Source organism: Loxodonta africana, chromosome 8, assembly GCF_030014295.1.
Source record: "Loxodonta africana isolate mLoxAfr1 chromosome 8, mLoxAfr1.hap2, whole genome shotgun sequence".
NCBI classification, from domain to species: Eukaryota; Metazoa; Chordata; class Mammalia; order Proboscidea; family Elephantidae; genus Loxodonta; species Loxodonta africana.
Genome location: NC_087349.1, coordinates 91,519,897 through 91,544,817, shown reverse-complemented (window position 1 = coordinate 91,544,817; position 24,921 = coordinate 91,519,897). Strand labels below are relative to the sequence as shown.

General features: G+C 40.6%; 1 protein-coding gene across 1 annotated transcript in view; it reads right to left on the bottom strand.

Annotated features, from left to right (window-relative positions):
* Positions 1-22,916, bottom strand: part of GARS1 (glycyl-tRNA synthetase 1) — a 50,966-nt gene extending 28,050 nt beyond the window's left edge. The window contains exons 1-6 of the mRNA XM_064290113.1: positions 22,680-22,916; positions 9,779-9,880; positions 7,980-8,082; positions 5,909-6,050; positions 4,559-4,647; positions 4,082-4,158 (exon numbers count right to left, since the gene is read on the bottom strand). Of these exons, the coding sequence (XP_064146183.1) occupies positions 4,082-4,158; positions 4,559-4,647; positions 5,909-6,050; positions 7,980-8,082; positions 9,779-9,880; positions 22,680-22,901 (735 nt within the window). The 5' untranslated portion in view covers positions 22,902-22,916. The remainder of the gene's footprint in view (positions 1-4,081; positions 4,159-4,558; positions 4,648-5,908; positions 6,051-7,979; positions 8,083-9,778; positions 9,881-22,679) is intronic.
* Positions 22,917-24,921: the final 2,005 nt, after the last annotated feature.

The window sequence follows — 24,921 nt, the reverse complement described above, 5'->3', positions numbered from 1 at the left end:
CAAATACACACACACATACAAAAGACCAGACTTGCTGGTCTGACAGAGTGGAGAAACCCCAAGAGTATGGCCCCTGGACACCCTTTTAACTCAGTACTGAAGTCACTCTTGAGGTTCACCCTTCAGCCAAAGATTACAAAGGTCTAAAGTGCAAACAATAACACAATTAGGAATGTACTTCATAGCTCAATCGTGTATATGAAACTAAATGGGCAAACCAGCCCAAAAGCAAAGATGAGAAGGCAGGAAAACTGGATGAATGGAGACAGGGAACCCGGGGTGGAGAAGGGGGGAGCGCTGACACATCGCAGGGTTGGCAACCAATGTCACAGAACAATGTGTATTAATTGTTTAACGAGAAACTAATTTGCTCTGTAAACTTTCCCCTAAAGCACAACTAAAAAAAAAAAATAAGTATAAGGCGATGCCAAGCACAGGCTAATCACAGCAGCACTACACTAATGGCAAAGACGGAAAATAAGCCTACTGTCCATCAATAGGGGACTGTTACATAAACTGGTACATCCCACAATGGAGAATTATGCAGCTATAAATGGAATGAAGTTATCTCTATATAATTCTATGGAGCAATATCTAGGATATTCTGATATGTGAAAAAGCACAGTTGAAAAAGAAGTGTGCATATCAATAATTACGACGGTGTTGCTGAGAACTGGGGTTTTTGGTCTAGAAAAAGGAGATACAAATTTAAGATTAATAAAGTAACAACCCCACACAGTAAAAGCATCAATACAAACTCATGATGATCTCCTAGCTCTGTACACTGAAAGCGGGAGAAAGATATGGCAGTCTGCTTCCACAGATTTACAACCTTGGAAACCCTATAGGGTCACTATGAGTGAGAACTGACTCGACGACAGTGGGTCTGGGGATACACTAAAAAGGCCCAGAACTGACGATCAATACCATTCCCACTGAAAGGTAACAAAACTCCTTGGAAAAATGGCTGATTCTAGGTCTGAGGAAATATATAAGCTGAGCCTGAAATATTTTGTCTTATCAAAAGCAAGGAAGTTATCAAGGACTACTAAGGTTGTGTCAAAATGACTCAATAGCCAATTCCTGGTAGCCAAAGAGTGGACAATATGACCATCAAAAAGGATAATAACTGCAATTCACTGTAAAGTATCAAATATTTCAACCCATGAGTTCATAATGGTAGAAGGACAGCAGGGAAGAAAAGGCAGCCAGAATTTACTGCACACTTCTGAAGGATACCAGAAACCCAGAGACCCAGCTGATTGAACACATGTTTAAAAAGGCGGGGCGGGGGGAAGGGGGAGCCAAGGATTTAGCCTCAGTTTTCTTTACAAACAATGCCTCATAGAAATCAAAGAGTTGATAAAGAGAGCTTTTTCTTTATAGAAATACTCTAGCTAATAAACAAAGAAAACAGAAGGAGAAAACCACTATTTTGAAATGCCTAATCAATTAATGGACCTAGAAAACGATCATCAACGGCTCTCACTCACACGAGGTAAGCAGGCATTCTGTACTGTCCGACAGTACACAACACCACTTAAGGAATGTCTTGCCAGGGATCACAATTAGGGGGTCCTGGACAGAGCTGGAAAAAAATGTAGAACAAAATTCTAACTCAAAAAGACCAGACTTGCTGGCCTGAAGGAGACTGAAAAAACCCTCAGAATATGGCCCCCTGACACCCCTTCAGCTCGGCAATGAAGTCACTCCTGACGTTCACCCTTCAGCCGAGAACTGGACAGGCCCATGGAACAAAACACGACGGAAGGGGCATACCAGCCCCAGGGGCAGGGACTGGAAGCCAGGAGGGAATAGGAAAGCTGGTAACAGGAAACCAAAGGTCAAGAAGGGAGAATGTTCACATGTCGTGGGGTTGGTAACCAACGTCATAAAACAACACTGTGTACTGTTTAATGACAAACTAGTTTGATCTATAAACCTTCATCTAAAGTACAATAAAAAAAAAAAAAAAAAAGCGTCTTGCCAAAAACACCTGATCAAGTTTTTAGGAATTTTGCAGGAAATACAGAAACAGAGGAAAGTGTTAAACATAACTACTTCCCAATTGTGATAATTTAGTTGAAAATGAATAAGACTGTCAGATCAAAGACACTCAAAGAAACACACACATAAAATCTTAGAATGTGTCTCTAGTAAATCTGAAATCCTGAATGGGAAACAGAAAAATTTAGGAGTTAACTAGAGACATTTTTCATTTCTCCTTTCTAGTAAAGGTCATGCCTTTGGAAAAGGAAAGAAGTGCGAAACAAATGTGTGGCTGTAACAGTGTCAAAATACAAAGGTAACAATGCTAAAACAATGAGCTTTAGGCAAGGGATAAAATACATACTTCATAAGGACCGAAATAAATTGGCAGATGATGCAGCAGCCAGATCAAGGTTTTCAATTTAAATGAGGAAAGAGAAAAATTAACATTTAAAAAAAATTAGGACAACAGTGGAAAACCAAAAACCAAAACCAAACCCAGTGCTGTCGAGTCGATTCCGACTCATAGTGACCCTACAGGACAGAGTAGAGCTGCCCCAGAGTTTCCGAGGAGAGCCTGACGGATTTGAACTGCCGACCCTCTGGTTAGCAGCTGTAGTGCTTAACCACTACGCCATCAGGGTTTCCACAGTGGAAAAGTATCTAGTTATTCTCATGAGGAAGAAGCCCTGGTGGCACCGTGGTTAAAGCATTCAACTGCTACCCAAAATGTCAGTGGTTTTGTGGCAGTCTGCTTCTGTAAAGATTTACAGGCTTGGGAACCCTACGGGGTGTTCTACCCTGTCCTGTGGGGTCACAGAGGCTAGCCCTCTTCTGCTCCTAAGTCTCCATGACATTTTGTTGTTGTTGTTGAAAATATACAAAGCAAAACATAAACCAATTTAACCATTTCTACATGTACAAAAAGGAGCTCTGGTGGTGCAGTGGTTAAAGCACTCAGTAACCAAAAGGTCAATAGTTCAAAACCACCAATGGGTTCTTCTCATGAGAATAAAAGCAGAGTTAGGGAGTCCTATATTAGCCTCGGATATTTACATATCAGTGTAAAGAAAAAAGGTTATAAACACAGTACTGGGAATTTTTACCCAAGGATGCAAATAAAATTTAAGAAGTAACCCTTGCTGGATCTCATAAGTAAACATGGTGCTGCAGAATGTAACAGCTGATGTGTTTAATGACACAGCTGAGAGGTAAGGTGAGAAGTCAGCAACATTCATACATGAATGTACATATTTTTCTATGTGTATTTTCATCAGATTTTCAAAGTGGTCTATAACCAAAAAAAGGATAAGAACTACTTCTGAGATAGAAAACATTCCTGTACTTGGAAAAAACTCAGAATAGGTTACCTCTACGGTCTCTTTTGGAGCCCTGGTGGCACAGTGGTTAGGAACTTGGCTGCTAACCAGAAGTCAACAGCTTGAATCTACCAGTCACTCCTTGGAAACTGTTTGGGACAGATCTACTCTTCCTATAGGGTTGCTATGAGTCAGAATTGACTCTATGCAACAGGGTTTTGTCTTTTTTTTTAAATGGTCTCTTTTGTCTTCCCTAAAATTTGTCAACTTAAGTAAATTTTAACACTTTAGGTCTGTGGACAAACCAGGAAAGAAGGGTTTAGAAAAGCAAAGACCTACTTGCTCATCAGGTTCTAAGAATAATAGCATGTGGTCAGGGACAGCTCAACCACAGGCAGATCAGGTGGCTGCCGAGACAGCATTCATAAAGCTATCTGCCCCCAAATCTCCACACCGACACTGAACACTACTCATCATTCTCCTTGTGGTTTTAGCTATTAAATCCAGAACACTGAAGTTTCCATGCAGAGAACAATTTAATGCCTACTTACACTGACTTGTTAGTTTTAGCTGAAATAAAGGGTTAGCTACAAAAGGTAGAGAGAAGAAAATAAAAATGCAAAAAGAGATGCAATGAGAAACAGAAAGTAGGCTTTGCTTCGTTACAATTGCGGGCAGGGATAGCACAATCTAAAAGTCAACAGTTATCAAACACTGAAAACAAAAGAGAGCACACAACTAAGTTACTGTGGTAGCGACTGTAAAGCACTCACTTGGGCCAAGACACTTTCCATCTCCGACTTCTTCTCAGCAGAACACTTCTTATCAGACATCAATTTCTGCAGATGAGCTAAAAGAACGGGGTCGGTACACAGCAATTTCAGTCAACGGGAAAAAGAACAATGCGCTTTTGAGGTTTAATGCTGGACAGTTAAAAAAAAAAAGTCCAATAAAATGTTCTTATATGAATCCCACGGCTGATTTTACTGGAACAGTCATGACATTATCTTTTGCTGGCTTAGAATTTCTAATCATTGGTAAATAACTTTTTTTTTTTTTAATGGGACGTCATCTGTACACTTAAGATCCATGGGCTTAAGATCTGCGGACTTTACTTTTTATATGTTATGCTTTATGCCTCATTAAAAAAAAAAAAGTAACTGAAAAAATTAAGAAGAAAACTTTCACCTAACCCCTTTGTTTTGCTCAATCCTACCTGAATGACGTTTATCTGAAACGAAAAACCGTACCTTTTAGTAGATGGTCGGCACGAAAGCACTCTCCGTTTTTTACATCTTTCACCATGAAGTCAGCAAATTTGTCTACATGCCCAGAGGTCCTAAGTTAACAAACACCAAGGCAATTTATCATTCTCATACAAGTTAATATATAGATTTTACCTTATGAGACTATCCCCTTTCTATATGCTTATCCATAGTTTGTATCTGTCCATCTGAAGGACGAAAGCTCCCATCTCTACAGTTGTGATGTCTCCATAGTGGATAATATTGTATGCCAGAGAAAACGCTCCCTCAAATCTATTCCTAACCTCTCCCCAAGTTCTTTCTCCCCACAGGAAGAAAAGACATTAACTGGCTTATACTTTTTCACAGGTTGTCATAGAGTTTGTACTACTTTATGGGATCAATTAGTCCATGCCTGTGTCATTATCATTAGTGATCAATGCAAAGGCCAAGCCCATTGGGAATTTGACTTGCTAAGAATACAGGATAGCTCAATGTTGATGATGAACCTTAAGGAAAGAGTTTTCTGCCACCGAAATGTATGGACATTGGTATCATTGCTACACAGCTCCCATTGGTGGAGGAAATAGCTAAAGATAGGTAGTTGATTTTTTTTAGATCTGACATCAGGAATTCCTTTTGTCTTAATCGCTTGAAATTATTAAGACAGAGCCTAAAGGATCCAAATAGTAAAAATTAGCTCTTTACCAGGTAGTACTAAATGAGTGAAGTGACGAAATACAAGATGGTAAATTTTCTCTTTCATAGTTTTATATTCATTTTAAAAATCTTTTGTTCCTTTCAACAATGTTGGTAAGAATAATCTAAGTTTCGGCACTGAAACTTCAAAACAAATAGTGGTATTTGACTGAAAATGTGCACACACCTTTGCCCAGAACTTCTAAAAATTTATATTAAGGAAATAATCAGGGTTATACACACAAATTCACCTACAGGGATGTTCAGTGCAGTCAGAAATCAGAAGCAACGTAAATGCCCTCAGTATGGCATTAGCTAAATAAATTGTGGCACGTTCATGGAACAGAATACTATGCTGTCGTTACAGATGCCTGAGAACAGTTAGGAACACAAATAAACGTTCACCTACATTCAAGGGAAAGAAGCAGCATGCTGCTAATATGAAAATATATAGGGACTTACAGAAAAAAAAAAAAAGGACTGGAAGGATAAGCACCACAATTTTAACACAACTATTAGACGGGCAGAAGGTATTTTCTCTGTTTTCTGTATCTTCCAAATTTTCTACAAGGCACATGGATAGTTTTTTGTAATCAGAAGAAAAGTTACTTAAATATGCCTACTACACAATTTCAGCCCTCAGAGGAGGAATCTTACTTTAAAACTGGCTCAGGGGTGAGCATAGTACAATCAATCTCTAGGATCTGTTCCTCTTGGATAAAGTGCTGCCTCCAGGTCTGAATAATATTGTTCTTCAAAGCACATCCAACTGGCCCAAAATCATACAGACCACTAACGCCTGTAAAACACAGGAGAGAAAACACGCACTTTACCTTGTTACTCTAAACAAAGGGAAGGAGACACGAAAAACAAACACCGGTAAGACTTCACGTAATTCTGAAAATGCATTAAGGTCAACAATTTAAATCCCTTAACACTCAAGAGCCTCACTTCCCGTCAGATGGCAGAAGAAAGTAAAATAAAAAAGCTCTTACTCCACTTACTATTTCCATATTGTAATTTTAAGTGGGATTAGCACAAAATTCAAAAGTTCTCCCACAGAGGAGAAACAAAGCATAACAGTTTTCTGCCACAGAAATTAGAAAATACTTGTCACATAAGGTGATTAACAAATGATATAAAATTTAAGCACCCAATTCTGTAATGTGTTTTAGGCATTTAAGCCACTATTTAAACCTCAAGTAGTTGAACATTTAGAGATCTGCTTAGTCAAACTCTAATCAAGTTTCAACAGCAAAATACCACAAGTCTAATACTGTTATAATCATCTCTTAATCTCTTTTGACTACAAAAATAAAGTTCAACAGATCATATTCACCAATACAGCATTCAGAAAGATGTAGAGATTTATCTACATACCTATGAAGAACGTTTTCTCCAGGAGTTGCCCTTTAAGAATAATCTAGGGACACTCTGTTATACCACTGTCCTTATATGGAAGGGTGCAAATCTGTTAGCCAGTACTAGGCTGGCCCTCTACTGCGCCAAAGTCTCCATGGCATTTTTTTTGTTGTTCTTGTTGTTGCTGCTGTTGCTGAGACTATACACAGCAAAACATAAACCAACCATTTCTACATGTACAAAGCAGAACTCGGTGGTGCAATGGCTAAAGCGCTCGGCTACGAACCGAAAGGTCAGTGGTTCAAACCCACCAGCCACTCCACAGGAGAAAAGACCTGGCAATCTGCTCCCATAAAGATTACTGCCTAGGAAGCCCTATGTGGCAGCTCTATTCTGTCCTATAGGGTCGCTGTGAGTTGAAACTGGCTCAACAGCACACAACAACTACTACATGTACAGTTCGATGACAATGATTACATTCTTTGAGTTGTGCAACCATTTTCACCCTCCATTTCTGAGTTATTCATTGTCATTAACATAACCTTACTGCTTCCTAAGATTCCCATCTAATCTTTTGAGCTGCTGTTGTCAATTTGATCCCATATATATAGTTCTTAAAAGAGCATAATGCTCAAGGCAGACATTTTTAAATAGCTAAGCTAAACTATAGTTTGGTTCCATGGCATTTTAAGAGGAGTCTACAAGTACACAGACACATCAAATGCATAATACGTAGGCCAACAATTCCCTTATATCCTAATGGAAAAAAGCAGTCTTCAAGAATAAGTACGTGGAGGAAAGTAAGAACTGGTATTACACCACATGGCTCCTCTAAACAAACAAATCCAAAATACCTATCCTCTGCTTCATGTGACTTGATACAAATCAAACCAAACCTGTTGCCATCAAGTCAATTCCGAATCATAGCAACCCTATAGGACAGAGTAGAACTGCCCCATAGTGCTTCCAAGGAGCAGCTGGTAGATCTGAACTGCCGACCTCATGGTTAGCAGTTGAGCTCTTAACCATTGTGCCACCAGGGCTCTGACTTGATACAGTTAGACATCAATTGGCAAGCTATGTTCTTGATTTAAGAACAATATTTAAAGCCACTCAATGACAACAGATTTTTTCGTTTTTGTTTCTGTTTTTAATCAAGACAATTGGAGCCCTGGTGGCACAGTGGTTAAGAGCTCAGCTGCTAACCATAAGGTCAGCAGTTCAAATCCACCAGCTGCTCCTTCGAAACCCTATGGGGCAGTTCTACTCTGTCCTACAGGATCTCTGAGTCAGAATCGACTTGATAGCAACAGGTCTGGTTTCTGGTTTATCAACATGATTGCATTTTCTTTCATTAATTCCCTACCTCCATAAATAGCAAAAGCTTGATCGTAGAAAAATCTCCTCTTCAGGGTATCTTCCATTTTGGCTCTGTCTATAATATCATCTTTGGGCTGTAATGCCAACTCCTGTGTGGAATTTTTAAATAAAAAGTGTGGGATTAGGGGAGTGGGTGAGAATTTGAACTTATACATACGAATTTAGTTTATTCCTTAAAAGAACTCAGTATGAATTTATCAAATAGGCAAGGTTTTGATACCTTTAAAGAAATAGAAACCTTAGGTTTTTTCCCCCTTTGAGTCACTGAAAAGGTACCTTTGCTTAATTATTTAGAAAAATACATGATCATTTCCAAGATTACAAGACTAAGCTTACTTAGATGCACATACTGAAAAGCAATATCCGGATTTTTAGTGGATCCCTATAACGGACTGGTGACTTATAAACCCAAAGTATTTCCGTTTGGTGATGGGAGGAGCTTATTGTTTGAAAGGTCTGGAAGCAGGTACCAGATGGATACTTTTTTCTTAAAAGAAAAAAAAATTATAAATACAAGCATTCCCTGGATTATGAATGAGCTCTGTTCCTAAGTCTGTCTTTAAGTCAAATTTATACGTAAAGTTGGAACTATTAAGTACAGTTCATACCTAACATCTGTTAGTCAAATATTTGTCTTAGTACATAGTTTCTGGTATACCTTACATGGCGTACCTAAAAAACATTAAACACTTATAGATAGGTACGCTAAAACGTCTTTAACATGGTAATACAATAATAATAATACAAACCTCTCCTCACTTACCAACATGGTTAGGTTCCAAAAACCAAGTCATTATACAAAATTGGCATTTTGTGAAAATGGCGGATGACCACATCAGGTCACAAAATGGAGGACAGCTATATCATCACATAACTGCCAAATCACATCAAAACCACTGGGAATCACAGCCCAGCCAAGCTGACATATAATCTTAACCATCACAGCCAGGGTTCTCTCACCTCCGACTTTGGCATTCATTACTGCCAGATGTACGTGATTAATGTGCAAAATAGTCAGACAGTAGATTTTTTTACTATTGTTGTAAATGTGAAATGTCAGATAAGGAGACAGTGGATAAGTGAGGAGAGGGTATAATAACGTTTTGATGCCATCACAAAGTAGCGCCCATTTGTTATTACAAGCCATTGTATGTACCTGAAATTTTTAATATTATAGGCTTTATGGGGGTTAGTTTGTAACTATGGGTTGTACCTAACTAGGACATTCGTAATCCGGGGACTGCCTGTACAACGAAACTGTTATTGCCAGACATAGGGAAACAGAGTGCCTTCCGGGGAAATTAACAGAGCACATTAAGTCTGTGATTTGGGGCAGGAAGGAGGCCAGGAAGGCTTCATGGAAAAGGTGACCTTCTGAGTGCACTCTGAAAGGATAAAGAAGCCCTAGCAGCACAGTGGTTAAAGCGCTTGGCTGCTAACCAAAAGGTCAGCAGTTTGAACCCACTAGCAGCTGCATGGGAGAAAGAGATGGCAGTCTGCTCCATAAAGATTTACAGCCTTGGAAATCCTATGGGGTAGTTCCTATAGGGTTGCTATGAGTCAAAATCGACTCGATGGCAGTGGGTTTGGGTTTTTTTTTTCTTTTTGGTTGAAAGGGCGAAGACTCTGCCAGGTAGAGGAGAAGGAAGACGCACTCTGAATAGACAGAGATAATCAAATGATGCTTGCTCAGACACTTTCCTAGGTCTCTTCCACCCAAGAAAAAACTAAAGATGAAGAATCCTACACCTTCTTATATTTCTATTTTAGAATTCCAAGACTCACCTTTGCTTCTAGAACCCTCTTCCGGGCTTTGAGTTCAGCTACTGCTTTGTCTACATCTACTTGCGGTGCTTTATCTTCTTTCAGTTTTCGTACAAGATCTCCCTAGCCAAAAAAAAAAAGAATACGTGTTTAGGATTTGTTTCAGAAGTCAAGAAAGGAATCTGTTTTTAAACATGTCTTTTAAAAATGTATCTGTGTAACACTGATGCAATTCAAATGTTTATTATGTGAGAGGTCATTATAAATAAAGGTCTCTGTCCTTAGCATTTATAATCCAGTAAAATATACAGAGAGGTAAACAAGTTAACTGCGTTCACAAGGTGAAAATATTCCTGATTGTTTCCTATTGGGATGGGGGAAGGGAGGAGAAAAAAGCACTGATGAAAATTAGGGAAGAGTAAGATTTGTACTGGGAACAGAAAAGAACAAATGAATACACCACCTTCTCCTTGAATCTCTCTCCTCTCTTGCTTATAAAAAATGACTCTTGGTTTTCTACCTATTTCTCTGATCATTTATCAGTCTCTGCTGGTTCATCTTTCTCTGCCTTTTCTTAATTGCTAGAATTTTTTTCTTTGCTTGTTTTCCCCTAGATTATTTTATTCCCTTCCAACTACCTTCCGCATGTACACTGATTCCCGGACTTCCAGGAATGTAATGGAATAATCTGGGGAAACAAGCAAACAAAACACTAAGTATATGGTCTGGGAAACCTCAAACTGACAAACCTGTCTGTTGACAGAGACCTTAGGCACCTGACAGAAGCAACTGCTCTCTGGAGGAACAAACCTTACATGTAGGCCCCTGATAATATTCATAAGTTAAAGTTATCAAAATAATAAGCACTCAACTCAAAATTTAAAAACGCACAAGAAAATGAGCCACCATGAGTAAGACTGAGCAGAAATTGACAAGTAACAGATCTAAAAAGTACTAAAATTACCAAATATGGAATAAAAAAATGTGTTTAAGATATTTAAAAAATAAAAGGAGGAATCAAAAACATGAGCAAAGAACAAGAGACATCAAAAACAAGCAGGCGGTTTGAAAAAGAACTATATAGACCATCTGAAAATTAATCATTAAAATTAAAAACTTAGTGAACAGATTAAATAACAAATCAGACACAGCTGAGGAAGAAATTAATAATCTAGAAGACAGGCCTAAAGAAAGTATCCAGAATGAGGCCGAAAGGCAGTTAAAAAAATAATAAAAGCAAGATAAAAAGACATAAAGCTGAGAATGTCAGAGTCTAACATTCATCCAACCACAATTCCAGAAGGAAAGAATGAAGAAAATTTGTAAGAGGTAATATTTGAAAAGAAAATGGCTAAGAATTTTTTTCCTCAAGAATTTCTCAAAGGTGTGAATTCCAAGGAAATCCAAACAACATACAAAATACAAAAATCTATACCTAAACAAGTTGTAATAACACTTGTTGTTGTTACCTGCCATCAAGATGGTCCCTCAACTCATGGCCACCCCATGTGTTACAGAGTAGAAATGCTCCACAGAGTTTTCTTGGCTGCAATCTTTCCAGAAACCCCTGTTGACACAATGGTTAAGCACTTGAAGCCATTGCCGTCAAGTTGGTCCCAACTCACAGCAATCCTATTCCTAGGACACAGCAGAACTGCCCCATAGGGTTTTCAAGGCTGTAATCTTTATGATGAAGTAAAAGAGCTGAAAAGAAGATTTCAAAGGGTGGCTCAAGAAGACTAAGTGTTATAATGAAATGTGCCAAGACCTTGAGTTAGAAAACCAAAACAGAAGAACACGCTCAGCATTTCTCAAGCTAACTGGAGAAAAAATTCAAGCCTCCAGTTGCAATACTGAAGGATTCTACGGGCAAAATATCGAACAATGCGGGAAGCATCAAAAGAAGATGGAAGGAATACACAGAATCACTGTACCGAAAAGAACTGGTTGACGTTCAACCATCTCGGGAGGCAGCAAAGGATCAAAAACCAATGATAATGAAGGAAGAAGTCCAAGCTGCACTGAAGGCACTGGCAAAAAGCAAGGTTCCAGAAATTGCCGGAATACCAACTAAGATGTTTCAACAAACCAATGCAGCACTGGAAATGCTCAGTTGTCTACACCAAGAAATTTGGAAGACAGCTACCTGGCCAACAGACTATAAGAGATCCATATTGTGCCCATTCCAAAGAAGGGCCATCCAACAGAATGCAAAAGTCATCAAACAATATCATTAATATCACATGCAAGCAAAATTTTGCTGGGAAAAAAAAAAAAAAACAGAACAAACCTGTTGCTGTCAAGCCGATTCCAACTCATAGCGACCCTATAGGACAGAGGAGAACTGCCCCATATGATTTCCAAGAACAGCCTGGTGGATTCGAACTGCTGACCCTTTTTGGTTGGCAGCCGTAGCTCTTAACCACTACGCCACCAGGGTTTTTGAAAAAATGTTGCTAAAGATAATTCAAAAATGGTTGCAGCAGTATGTTGACAGGGAACTGCCAGAAATTCAGGCCAGATTCAGGAGAGGACTTGGAATGAGGGCTATCATTGCTAATGTCACATGGATCCTGGCCCAAAGCAAAGACTACGAGAAAGATGTTTACCTGTGTTTTATTGACTATGCAAAGGCATTAGACTGTGTGGATCATAACAAATTATGGATAACACTAGAAGGAATGGGAATTCCAGAACACTTCATTGTGCTCATGAGGAAAATGTGCCTAGAACAAGAGGCAGTTCTTCAAAGAGAACAAGGAGGTACCGCACGGCTTAAAACCAGGAAGGATGTGTGTCATGACTGTATCCTTTCACCATACTTATTCAATCCGTATGCTGAGCAAATAATCTGAGAAGATGGACTATATGAAGAACATGGCATCAGGATTGGAGGAAGACTAATTAATAACCTGCCATATGCAGATGACACAACCATGTTTATTGGAGTTGAAGATGACTTGAAGCACTTACTTACTGATGAAGATCAAAGACTACAGCCTTCAGTATGGATTACACTTCAACATAAAACAAAATTCCGCACAACTGCACCAATAAGAAACATTATGATAAATGGAGAAAAGAATGATGTTGTCAAGGATTTCATTTTACTTGGATCCACAATTAATGTCCATGGAAGCAGCTGTCAAGAAATCAAATGACGTATTGCATTGGGCAAATCTGCTACAAAAGACCTCTTTTAAGTATTAAAAACCAAAGATGTCACTTTGAGGATTAAGGTGCACCTGACGCAAGCCGTGGTATTTTCAATTGTGTCATATGCATGTGAAAGCTGGAAAATGAATACGGAAGACGGCAGGAGAACTGATGCGTTTAAATTACGGTGTGGACTGCCAGAAGAGCAAACAAACCTGTCTTGGAAGAAGTGCAGCAAGAATGCTCCTCAGAAGCAAATATGGCGCTTTTGGATTAACATTATTAAAGGCATGGGGCTAAGTACAGTCACGGATTAGGGACGGCACTTTGTCTCATGTACACCGGGCATGTTATCAGCAGGGACCAGTCCCTGGAGAATGACATCATGCTTGGTAAAGTAGAAGGTCAGGGAAAAAGAGGAAGACCCTCAACAAGATGGATTGACATGGCAGCTACAACAACAGGTTCGAACACAGCAACGATTGTGAGGATGGCACAAGACAAGGCAGTGTTTTGTTCTGTTGTGCACAGGGTAGCTATGAGTAGGAACCCACTCAATAGCACCTAATGAAAACAACCTTTAGGGAAGCAGACTGCCACATCTTTCTCCCTTGGGGTGGCTGGTGGCTTCAAACCTCCAACCTTTTGGTTAGCAGTAGAGCACTTAACCGCTGCATCACCAAGGTCCTAAAGATCACAGCCCTGGAAACTCTATGGGGTAGTTATACTCTGTCATATGGGGTCACTATGAGTCGGAATCGACTCAATGGCTCACAATAATAACAATCTTTATGTGCACAGTTCGCCAGACCTGTCTTCCGTGGAACCTCTGGGTGGTTTTGAACCACGAACCTCTGGATTAGCAAGCAAACTATGTGCACCACCCAAACTCCTGTAATAAAACTACATTGACTATATTTAATAACCTCCAGATTCTGACATCTAGGATCAAAGAAATTGTATACCATAATGCTTAAGAATGGTTAGTGTTAAAGACCTGAATTTGAATCCCTGATTAATTGTGAAACCTGCAGCAAACTGAAATCTCTCTGAACTTCAGTTTCCTCAGCTCTAAAATGGGGATGACAATTCCTCACTGGATTGTTATAAAGAGTAAATGGAAGAATTTAAGTGTTTTCAACAGCACCTAACATGCAATAGATATACAATAAATGACAGCTGTAAACCAAAAAAACAAACCCATTGCCTTCGAGTCAATTCCAAATCATGGCAAACCCACATGACAGAGTACAATTGCCCCACAGGATTTCCAAGGAGCAGATGGTAGATTTGAAGTGCCAACCTTCTGGTCAGTGGCCAAGCTCTTAACCACTGTACAACCAGGGCTTCTTATTATGCTATAAAACGCCTTAATTTGGATGTGGCCACAGATGCTTGAAACCCACTTTGTTCAGGACTGAGTTATTTTTCTCTGCCCCAGACTAGTTCCTTATCCTGTGTATATCCTCAATCTGTTAATGGAAACAGAATCTACCATTTACCAAGTAAGAAACATCACCTTTCTTTATCTTCAACATCTGGGTACTTTTACTTCCCAATTTCAAATCTAATCTGTCCCTCTTCTCTTCACAGACTAGATTAGTGCAACAGATTACCAGTTTGTCTCCCATTGAGAAGTACCTATACTAAGACTACAACCGGGCCCCAAATTACTCTAGTGTGTCATTTCTGCCCCACCTTTGAAGGCCGCCTTTTCACAAACATACGACATCCCTAATCTGGTGACTATGCTTACCCCACGCCTTAATAATGTTTACCCTCATATCCAAAATATACTTCCCTTCACTTAATGGAATTCTACATCCTTTATGAAGCATGTCCTGAATATTTCAACATGATGGTGCCCTTTGAGGACACTTCTTCCCTTTAAGCTGTCTCAAGTAGAGGCTGGTTTTTCTCTCAGGGACTGGAGATGGGCTAGATTTCTTCCTTACTACCCTCTGTACTTTCAAACTGACTACTCCAAAGCCAAAACAATAAACTCACTGTCATCGAATTGATTCTAACTTTTAGCAGCCCCATCGGGTTTCCAAGGCTGTAAGTCTCTACAGAAGCAGACTGCCACATCTTTCTCCCACCGAGCCACTGGTGGCTTCGAACCACCATCCTGTCAGTTAGCAGTTGATAGCTTTAACCACTGTGGCACCAGGGCTCCTTCTGACTACTCCTTCCTCCTATTAAAATCCCAGCTGTTTTGAAAGGTGTCATCATCCTTTCCCCTCGTTACTTTCCAAACTCCCACTCTCTCACCCTCCGTCTGTGAGTCTCCGTCTGCTGCAACTCATAATACCTCCCGATGTCCCAGTAAAGAGGTTAAAAACTTGAATTATGTGAACCTAGAATCTAACTTTGCTTACATATAATCAGAAGTATTTCTCCATGGTTTTAACATACACTAAAATTTGCAAGCAAGTCACCAAAGGTGACGCTGTCTGTGGTATCCGAACAGCCAATACAACATACCTTTATCAACCTGCATTTGTGGCGACTGCATTCACGGTGAATCTACATATGGGTATAAGCATCTGCTTACTTCCTCCTAACTTCCAGTTGTCATAACCAAGAATTTATATATAAAAATATATATTAAGTGTATTATAAATTACTTTTCATATAACATTTAGGGCATCATACATACATTTTTTTTTTAATTTCGGTAGATTATATCGTATTATATTTCATTCATTCATTTAGATTTTATATCATCCCAGGATAGCAAAGGAGAATTCTAAAATATTTGTTATAGAAAGGGGACACTGGGTCAAATATAGTTGAGAACCATGGAATTAAAGTTATTCCTCTCATTCCTCTCATTCTCCTGGTCTGTTACTATACTAGCACTTTTTATTCTAGTATCTTAGCTAAAGAACACTCCCAGTTACTGGCTAACCTTATTTTACCATCTTCATTACACTTAGAATACTTGAAGTCACCCTACCAATGAATGCACTGGCTCATTTATTTACATGCATTTTAGCTGTCCCTGTAGGCTCTTTGGAGTCCTGGTGGCGCACTGGTTAAGAGCTCGGCCACTAACCAAAAGGTCAGCAGTATGAATCTACCAGCCACTCCTTGGAAATCCTATGGAACAGTTCTACTCTGTCTTGTAGGGTCACTATGAATCAGAATTGACTCGACGGCAATAGGTTTTGTCTTGTTTTGGTCTTGTAGGCTCTTTTAGGACAGGAATTCTGACATGTTCACTGGTGTACCCACAGAACCAAGAACAAAATCTGGTATAGAGGAGGCACTCACGTATTTGTTCACTGAAACTCAGTATAGTGCAAAGCACATAGTATTCAGCTAGTAACTATTGACTTATTTTTTACTCATTCAAGGAGGTGCAGTGGTTCTTTTCCCGGCCTCTGCCTGTCAGAATATCCATCTCATAAATTCTCCCTAACTTTGTTTTCTGATGGCAGTAAGGACCCCGGGAGAGCTTTTGCTTTCAAGAGGGGGTGGCAAGTAGTGGTTCTTTTTGGATGTCTGAGAGACAAAGGCAAGTAGTTCTTTTGAATGCCTCCCCTGTGTTTTAAGTATCGGTGCTTCCGCATATTGTATCTACTTTTTCTCTTGAAGCTTCTTAAAGGCCTCTGGCCAGCAAAGCCTCAAGTAAAAAAGGAGGAAAAAAATTACAATTAGTTTCCTTAAATCATTTTTTTTTTTTCTTTTAGAGTTCAAGGTTAGAATTGTTGCTGTTGTGTGCTGTCAGGTCAATTCAGACTCATAGCAATCCTACAGAAGAGAGCAGAACTGCCCCATAGGGCTTCCTGGGCTGTGATCTTTATGGGAGCAGATTACCAGGTCTTTTTCTCCAGCAGAGGCTCTGGTGGTGTGAATGGCTGACCTTTCGGTTAGCAGGCGAGTAGTCAACCACTGCGCAACTAGGGTTGCTTAGAATTAGGGAGCACGTATTCAAGCAAAGGCTAGCTATCACATGGAAGTAGTGTATAGCCATGCTTATTCTGAATAATGGGACAATTAAAATTACACTTTATAATGACCCAATCCTAAAGACAAAGGAAACTGAAGGTGATCTGGACATAGAATAGAAATACTTAAGAATTCCTGATTTCTGATTTTCTTCTTCTTCCTTCACAACCCAAATACAATGTGCACGTGTGTACGTGTGAATGAAACTGATGAAAAACATTACCAACATCTCTAAATCACCCTCAAGAATCATCAACTATAAGCTTAGTACTTGCATAAATCCTTACCATAATGAAGTATATTAGAACTAAGAGTCTGTAATTATAAAAATTATAAAGCAGAGTAGTCGTTAGACGACAAAATCATTTCAAGAGATATTCCTCATATGTATCATGGCACGTATTCAGATGACCAAAGGGGGAGAAAAAAAAAAAAATCAAGAAAATATTTTCTCACCTTTGTAAGATGTCTGGCTTTAAACTGTACATATGTGAGGCTAGAGGGGTCTTACGTAGGATTAATGAGTTCATCTCAGATTTCTAAGTATCCTATAACTATTAACAAAAAGATGATAAATATTTCATTTGCCCTTTGTAGATAAAGCAAGAGTTTTAACTGGCATTCGCAGTTCAGAAAATAAAAACAAGGAAAAATCCAGGGCTCTTCACGATAAGCTTTCTAGCTACTACTTAGATTTGAGTTTTATTTGTGTCCTCCTTACTCCAATAAAACAAAACTTGTAAGTGCTGAAACAGAAATTGTATTATTCATGCATCTTAACCTAAAGACTGGCTAAAGGCTGGCCGTTCAGACCCACCCAGTGGTGCCACAGAAGAAAGGCCTGGCAGTCTGCTTCAGTAAAAAGATCACAGCTGAGAACACCCCATAGGACAGTTCTACTCTGCAACACGTAAGGTGGCCAAGAATCAACATCGACTCCACAGCAGTGGGTTAACAAGCATCATCTTATATTTCAAAATTCATAAGACATCAATTCTCTTGTAAATGTTCAAAAATGTTAGCAAGCCAACAATCCCAAGAAAATATGTGTGTTCTGTGCCTGCAATGGGTTGATAAAACCAGCATTCCAATAAGTCACAATCATTTCAGAACACTACCAAGGGAAGAATTCTCAGAGTCCCTGTGCGGTGCAAACAGTTAACGAACTTGGCTACTAACCAAAAGGTTGGAAGTCTACCCAGAGGCACCCTGGAAGAAAGGCCTGGTGATCTACTTCTGAAACATTAGCCACTGAAAACACTGTGAAGCACAGTTCTACTCTGACACACATGGAGTCTCCATTAGCCGGAATTGATCTGACAGCAACAGGTAAGGAGGGTAAGCATACTCGGCACTTTGCGTGAATTATCTTATTTTAATATTTATAATTCCAATTCCATATTATAGATAAAGAAACTTGGCCACACAAAAGTTAAATAATTTGCCCAAGCCTACGAGCTAACAGAGAGCTGAGCCAGAATCTATCCAGCTCTGGAAATACAACTTCAGAGCCTATACACTAGGCTATACTGCCTCTGTTATTTAATCCTCATCAACACAAAAGCAGGCAGGGGTACAAAAACACCCCATCTAGCAATTCTTCAAATCCTCTCCTATTGACAACTATTAAGTTCCACAACAGATTAAAAAAAAAAAAAAAATCCTCCTTTGTTATTTTTCTCCATACTAGTTACTTTGTTAAAGCATCAAGCTATATTCGCCAAAATCATTTCAGAAAAAAAAAAAAAAGACGACACTTGATTCTTCCTGGCTCATGTCAACCTCATCTGCGTCAGAGTAGAACTGTGCTCCATAACGTTTTCAACGGCTGATTTTTTGGAAGTGTAGCACCAGGCTCTTCTGCCATGGCACCTCTGGGTAAACTTGAACCTCCAATCTTTTTGTCAGCAGACAAGCCCTTTAACCATTTGCACCACCAAGGGATTCTCCTTTAAGCCCAGACAGTGATACTAAAAATAACTCACCAAATCTGTATACCAGTCCCTCCCTAAACCTCCAGATAGGTAAAATTCATCGAAACAGTTACTGCTGGCAGGAATAAAGATCTTGAGGCATATATTTCTTAAACTACTTGAATCCTACCTAATGTTTAGACAAAGCCAAGGGAAAAAAAAATAAACCAATTGTTGAAATGAGAAAGTGATTAACATAGTCAAATGCCAAATGTGATGACCACAGAAAAGTAACATTTAGGGCACTAGGCAAAAGTAGTGTCGGAGGTCAAAGGCAGGTTGTAGTGGGAAGAGTGAGTGGAAAATGAATGAGTGGAAGGTGAAACCCTTGGCTGTAAAGGAAAAAATGAGCTGAGGTTCTGGGGGGCTGCATTCCAGAGAGAAACCTAAACCTGTCTTAATCGTAAATCAGGTACTTTCGTTCCCCTAAAGCAGTGCTTCTTAAACTTTTGGTCTCAGGATGCCAAAATACTCTTAAAAATTGAGAACCCTAAAAAGCTTTTGTTTATGTAAGTTATTTCTATCAATATTTACTGTCTTAGAAATTAATCCTGGAAGTGACAGGCTCTCTCCATTCATTCAAAAAAAAAAAAAAAATCAAATGCCCAACACTCAAGTTCGAATAACAACAGTTCGTCAGACATTTTACAAATAGTGTTCCATGAAAAAAGGGTGGATGGTTCAGCTCGCCATGCAAACAATCACATGGGTGCTTTTCCTGAGACAATCCACACTGCAGTATGCTCTACGCACACTTCCCACTTCATCACACAGGACATTAAAAATATGTGTGCTCACAGGTCTGGATTTAATAAAATTAATAATTTCTATGGCTTCATCAAGGACATTCTTAAGCAAAACTGACTTTAACTGTGAGAGTGTGGCAGAGAATACAATGACCACTAGTGTGATTTGGTGCTCCTGACTTGATTCACATTAAGGGGCCAGCAGTTTGACCCCCTACCACCTCTGCACCATCAGTGCAGGTGTCAACACAGTGAAGACGTAATTAACATCTTAGTTTTATTATGAAAACGGTTTTGACCTTGGGGACCTTCAATGTGCAGAACACACTTTGAGAACCACTGACCTAGAGCAACATGGCCCAAACAAGACTCTCCAGTACAAATTTTCATCAAAAAAGGATAAAAGGACAATATATTAGACTTTTTTTCCAAAGCTAGGCCTCCTAAATATAAAAGACTGTTCTATAAGTTTATGATCTGCCTTTTTGTTTTGCATGTATTAAAATATCCTGCCTTTTTTGAAATGAGGGAAATTAGATGGTAGTACTGGTTTTTTTGATGTTCTATTTTGGCAAAATAAAGGCTGGCCAGGCTATGTTAGCTCCCAATTTAAAAAAAAAAAAAAAAAAAGAATTGAATTGCCCTTCCCTTGGCAGCACAAAGGGTTAAGTGCTAGGCTACTAACCAAAAGGTTGGCTGTTGGAATCCACCCAGAGGTGCCTTGGAAGAAAGACCTGGCCATCTTCTTCCAAATGGTCACAGCCATGAAAACACTATGGAAGGCAGTTCTACTATGAAAACACAAGGGATTGCCATGAGTTGGAATCAACTTGACAGCAACTGGTTGGCCCTTATTCAAACAACCAATGCAGTTTTCTAGATGCTCTGAACCTGACCTATAAGCTCCATAACTAATTCTCCAGAAAATAACTAAGAATACGCTGTGGGAAAATACTACATTTCAGTCAATCAACAAACCAAACCTTTAAAGAGCAACGGCATCCACATAGGATAGTTTAGCAGATCAGTCCCCACTGCCATCGAGTTGATTCCAATTCATAGCAACCTCATAAAACAGAGTAGAAATGCCCCCATAGGGTTTCCAAAGCTGTAAATCTTTAAAGAAGCAGACTGCCAGATCGTTCTCCCACTGAGCTGCTGGTGAGTTCAAACTACTGACCTTTCGGTTAGCAGACAAGTGCTTAATCACTGTACCACCAAGGCTCCTCAGTGGATCAGTAAACTTATACAAAACACATACCAACAACAAGACCGGTCATTAAGCATCTTAAAAGTCACACTCAAGGGGTATCTTCAATTGTACAAACTTTACAATGGAAATACACAAAACGGATCGAGGTGACAGGGTGTCTCATTTCCCCGCAAGTGAAATAAAGGGGTCAACCCCACCACCCACTGCCATCGAGTCGAAAAGGGGTCAACCAGATGTTCTTTAAATTCTCTTCCAGCTGACATTAAGCATGATTCAAGAAATCATGTAGTTAATTGATATTTGTGCAGCCCTATAAAAGGATTCAAACTAGCTTACGTAAACTAACGTACATACTTGAAAAATATGAGTACAAAAAAAAATTAACTATTAAGCCAACATAGACAATACACAAGATAATAATAGCATCAGAAGTCTGCTCCATGATCAAACTTGATTTAACTAGTTCCAGTCTTACAGAGGGGTAATTTGCATTGCAGTTCCAGGCTAACGTGGCAGAGGGAGGGGTTTGGGTGTGTGTTTTTCTCCAAATTAGATGTATTCTCCTTTCTAAAGGGAAGGAGATAGAAAAAATTGAGTTACAGAGAAGACAAAGGAACCACACCTTCGGGGAGGCTGGACAGTGGAGGAGATAACAAATAACCACACTCAGTGTCCTTGATACTAATAATAAAGAAGAAAAATTTAAGTCCACTGTGAAATTTCAAAATAAAACACTACTAAAGCAGGCAGGCTCAAATTAGAGAGAAGCGGAGATTGCAACGTGGCAGAATTTGCAGCAGCTCTGCCCCAATGAATTACTTGGGAGAGCCGGTTTCACCCTCTTTAGCTGAGACAAGTTATTGCATCAGGCGCTGGTGCAGGAGGAACCCGCTTGGCGTTTACTACTAGGTCACGGATCCCTGGGGTCCTACTGCAAGCTTGGCTCTACCAGATTGCATGTGAGAATCCCTTTAAAATAATCTTTTCTTTGCCCTCTCTAAATTCTGATCTCTATGCAGTGCCCTAGGAAAAGAAAAGGCCTGTAGTAAATCATCAAGCCCTCCAGCCCAGGAAACCTCCCTCCTTCCACAAAATCAAATTTCAAAGCGGTCTATATGGAGGATGGCTGATTCACCGAGTAACTCAGCAACATTTACAATTTCCCAGGTTTACGTTCTCACTCATTCCAAACGACCCTTACCCTCCAGTCAGTTCAGAAATCAGAAAAGGAGACGGAAGAGAAAGACTATGGATTTACATCATTATGAGAAAAGAAGGTTCCACACCGCCCCACATTCACGTTTCAACTATTTATATTTTCTCAGCCGATCCTTCGGATAATTAAGCACTCAATGAAGGAAGATGAAGATTAAAGAGATAGAGAACTGTAGCTTCGGCTCACAACTGACCAGAGAATGAGGAATCTCGACAGCCAGGATGCACAAAAAATGAAGCAAAGACTGGAAAATGAAGTTAAGGAGGTTCCACTAGGACACGAAGAGAACCAAAGGGTCACAGATCCCAGGGCAAAGCCCATCGCAGAGAAAAAAGGCGCGGACAGTAACAAGGACTGGGAACAGAGAACAGATCGGGAGGGGAGGGACGCGGAATGTCAAAAGGGATCCGAGTGAATCACCCAAGGAAAGGGGAAGGAAGGGGGCCCGCAGGGGTGGGGGGCGAGGGGACGTGGTGGCCTACAAACGCGGAGATGGGTCCAAAGCTGGGGAAACGAGGAAGACCCCAAGGAACGACGGGCTTCCAGAGAATGAAAGAAGAGTAACCAGCGGGGGATGGAGGGGTGCCGGGGAAGAGAGAAATGACCACGTGGGTCCGGGGACAGGAGAGTCCGGGGCCGAGAAGGGGACACCCAATGCCGGTACCTGCTGGCGCACGGCTAGCCTGAGAGGTGCCAGCACCTCTTCAGCCCCGGGGCCGTCCATGCTGCTCCGGGAGGCGGCCGCAGAGAATGAGGTCCGGGGGCGGGAGGGCGTGCTGAGGGGCTGACGGGACGCGAGCGGAGGCCGGGGCACGAGCGGGGAAGTCAGCGACAGCAACAGAGCGTAGCGTCCGACTCTGAGCAGCGCCGAACGCGGAGAAGGCATGAGCCGGCAGCCGGGGGACGTCCAGAGGGGGCGGCAGCGGAAGCGGCGCGCGCGGCCCTGCCCGGAGCATGATGAAATCGCCGCGTAAACGCCGTGGCGCGCACGCAGTCGCACATTCCCCACCCCGCGACGCGGCGTCGGGTCGCCGCCAGCAGATTCAACACAAAATCCCGGAGGAAGGACCCGGAATTCTTCGGCCCTTTTTTTACTGCTACGAGCTCTCTCCACTTTGTGGGCCTGGTAGTGCTGCGAGGTTGCAAGTAGCCCCATGTGAACAGATTTGCACAAAAATGCGTCAGCCCACTCCAAGAGGGTGGACGTTGATGGAGACAAGCTCCATAGTAGACATGCAAACTGAGACGCACAAGGACTTTTGTTGCATAAACTTATACTTGGGCACTGAGACTCTAGGAGACCTGCTTGAATACACATTCTGTTTCTGTTCTTTCGCCCTGAGCCTTAAAGCTTCATAAAACATGAAATCAGATAGGGAACTAGACTTAATGTTGCCCAAGCTCCTCAGATGAGGAAATAGACTCAGAGAGGTTAGTGATTTGCCCAAGGTCACACAGTCATTCCCTGCCAGGGTCAAGGCAAAAGCCCAGGAAAGGAGGAGGAGGAGTATGGGGTAACTAGAGACTTTTTGCACAAGGTAAATTCTGATTATCCTTTGCTGGACTTGCAGAGACGAGGAAAGGCAAGAGGCACCAACGGAAAAGATGAGAAAAAGAAATGATAACCCAGGTGTGTGGAGATGAGAATCTAGGTGCCCAGTAAATCTCTCCGTGTGGCCTTGACTCAGCAGACCTGCCTCTTGTGGTTAGACCCCAGTTAACCGGCCATCCCTGCTAGAAGGGTGAGTTGGTTGGAGAGTCCCAAAAAAGATGGGGTGGAAAAACTGGATCACCACTTAAGGGAGGAAGTAGAAAAAGAATGTGTGGGTGATAGAAACAGCATTGAACACACCCACCAGAATGCCTAAAATGAAAATAAGGGAAAATGCCAAGTGGTGCTCCAAGACTCTCCTACATTGCTGAGGGCAGTGTCAACTGGTACAACCACTTTGAAGGACTGTTTGGCAGTACCTACCGAAGTTGATCATACACCTTCCCTGAGATGGACATTCCACTCCTGGATAAACATTTCCACGGCCAAGTGTACATGTGGTTGTTGTTAATTTCAGGTAGAACTTCAGGGCCCCTCACTTGGATGGGCAACCTCTCCTCACTCATGGTGACTCCATGCACACCTGAAGGAAATACTGCCCAGTTCTGGGCCATTCCTGTGATGAGTTTTGGATCAGCCATTATGATCCACAGAGTTTTCACTGACTGATTTTCAGAAATAGCTAGCCAGGCCCTGCTTCCTAGTCGCTGTAAGTCTGGCTGCACATGAAATGCACGGGCATCAAATGCTGGTCTCTACATGAAAGGGGAGAGTTCTACCACTGAAACACCACTGCTGCATTCTTGGTGGTGTGAGGTCCCCAACTCTCTGCTTGCTTTCCTTTCATCTCTTGAGAGATAAAAGATGGTGCAGGCCACACCCCAGAGAAACTCCCTTTACCTTGGATCAGGGAGGTGACCTGAGTAAGGGTAGTGTTACAATCCCACCCTAATCCTCTCAACATAAAATTACAATCACAGAATGGAGGACTACCACACAATACTGGGAATCATGGCCTAACCAAGTTGATACACACATTTTTGGGGGGACATAGTTCAATCCATGACACTCACCATAATGAGGTCTCATTTCCAGTAGTACTGAAAGCCCATGTTACTTCTCTTCCTGTTCCAATTTGTGGCTCTGGAGGTGTTCACAATTTAGCATAAGCAGAGGGGCAGGGTGGAAGAACATTCTGTAATATTGAACAATCATATTTTTAAACTTTTATTTCAATATTTGTTATAATTTATTTTAATAGGTAATTTTGAATTTAATGGATAATTTTGAATATTTTTAAATGTGAAAAATAATTTCAATTTTTACATTTACTTTTATTTACATGTTTATTAAA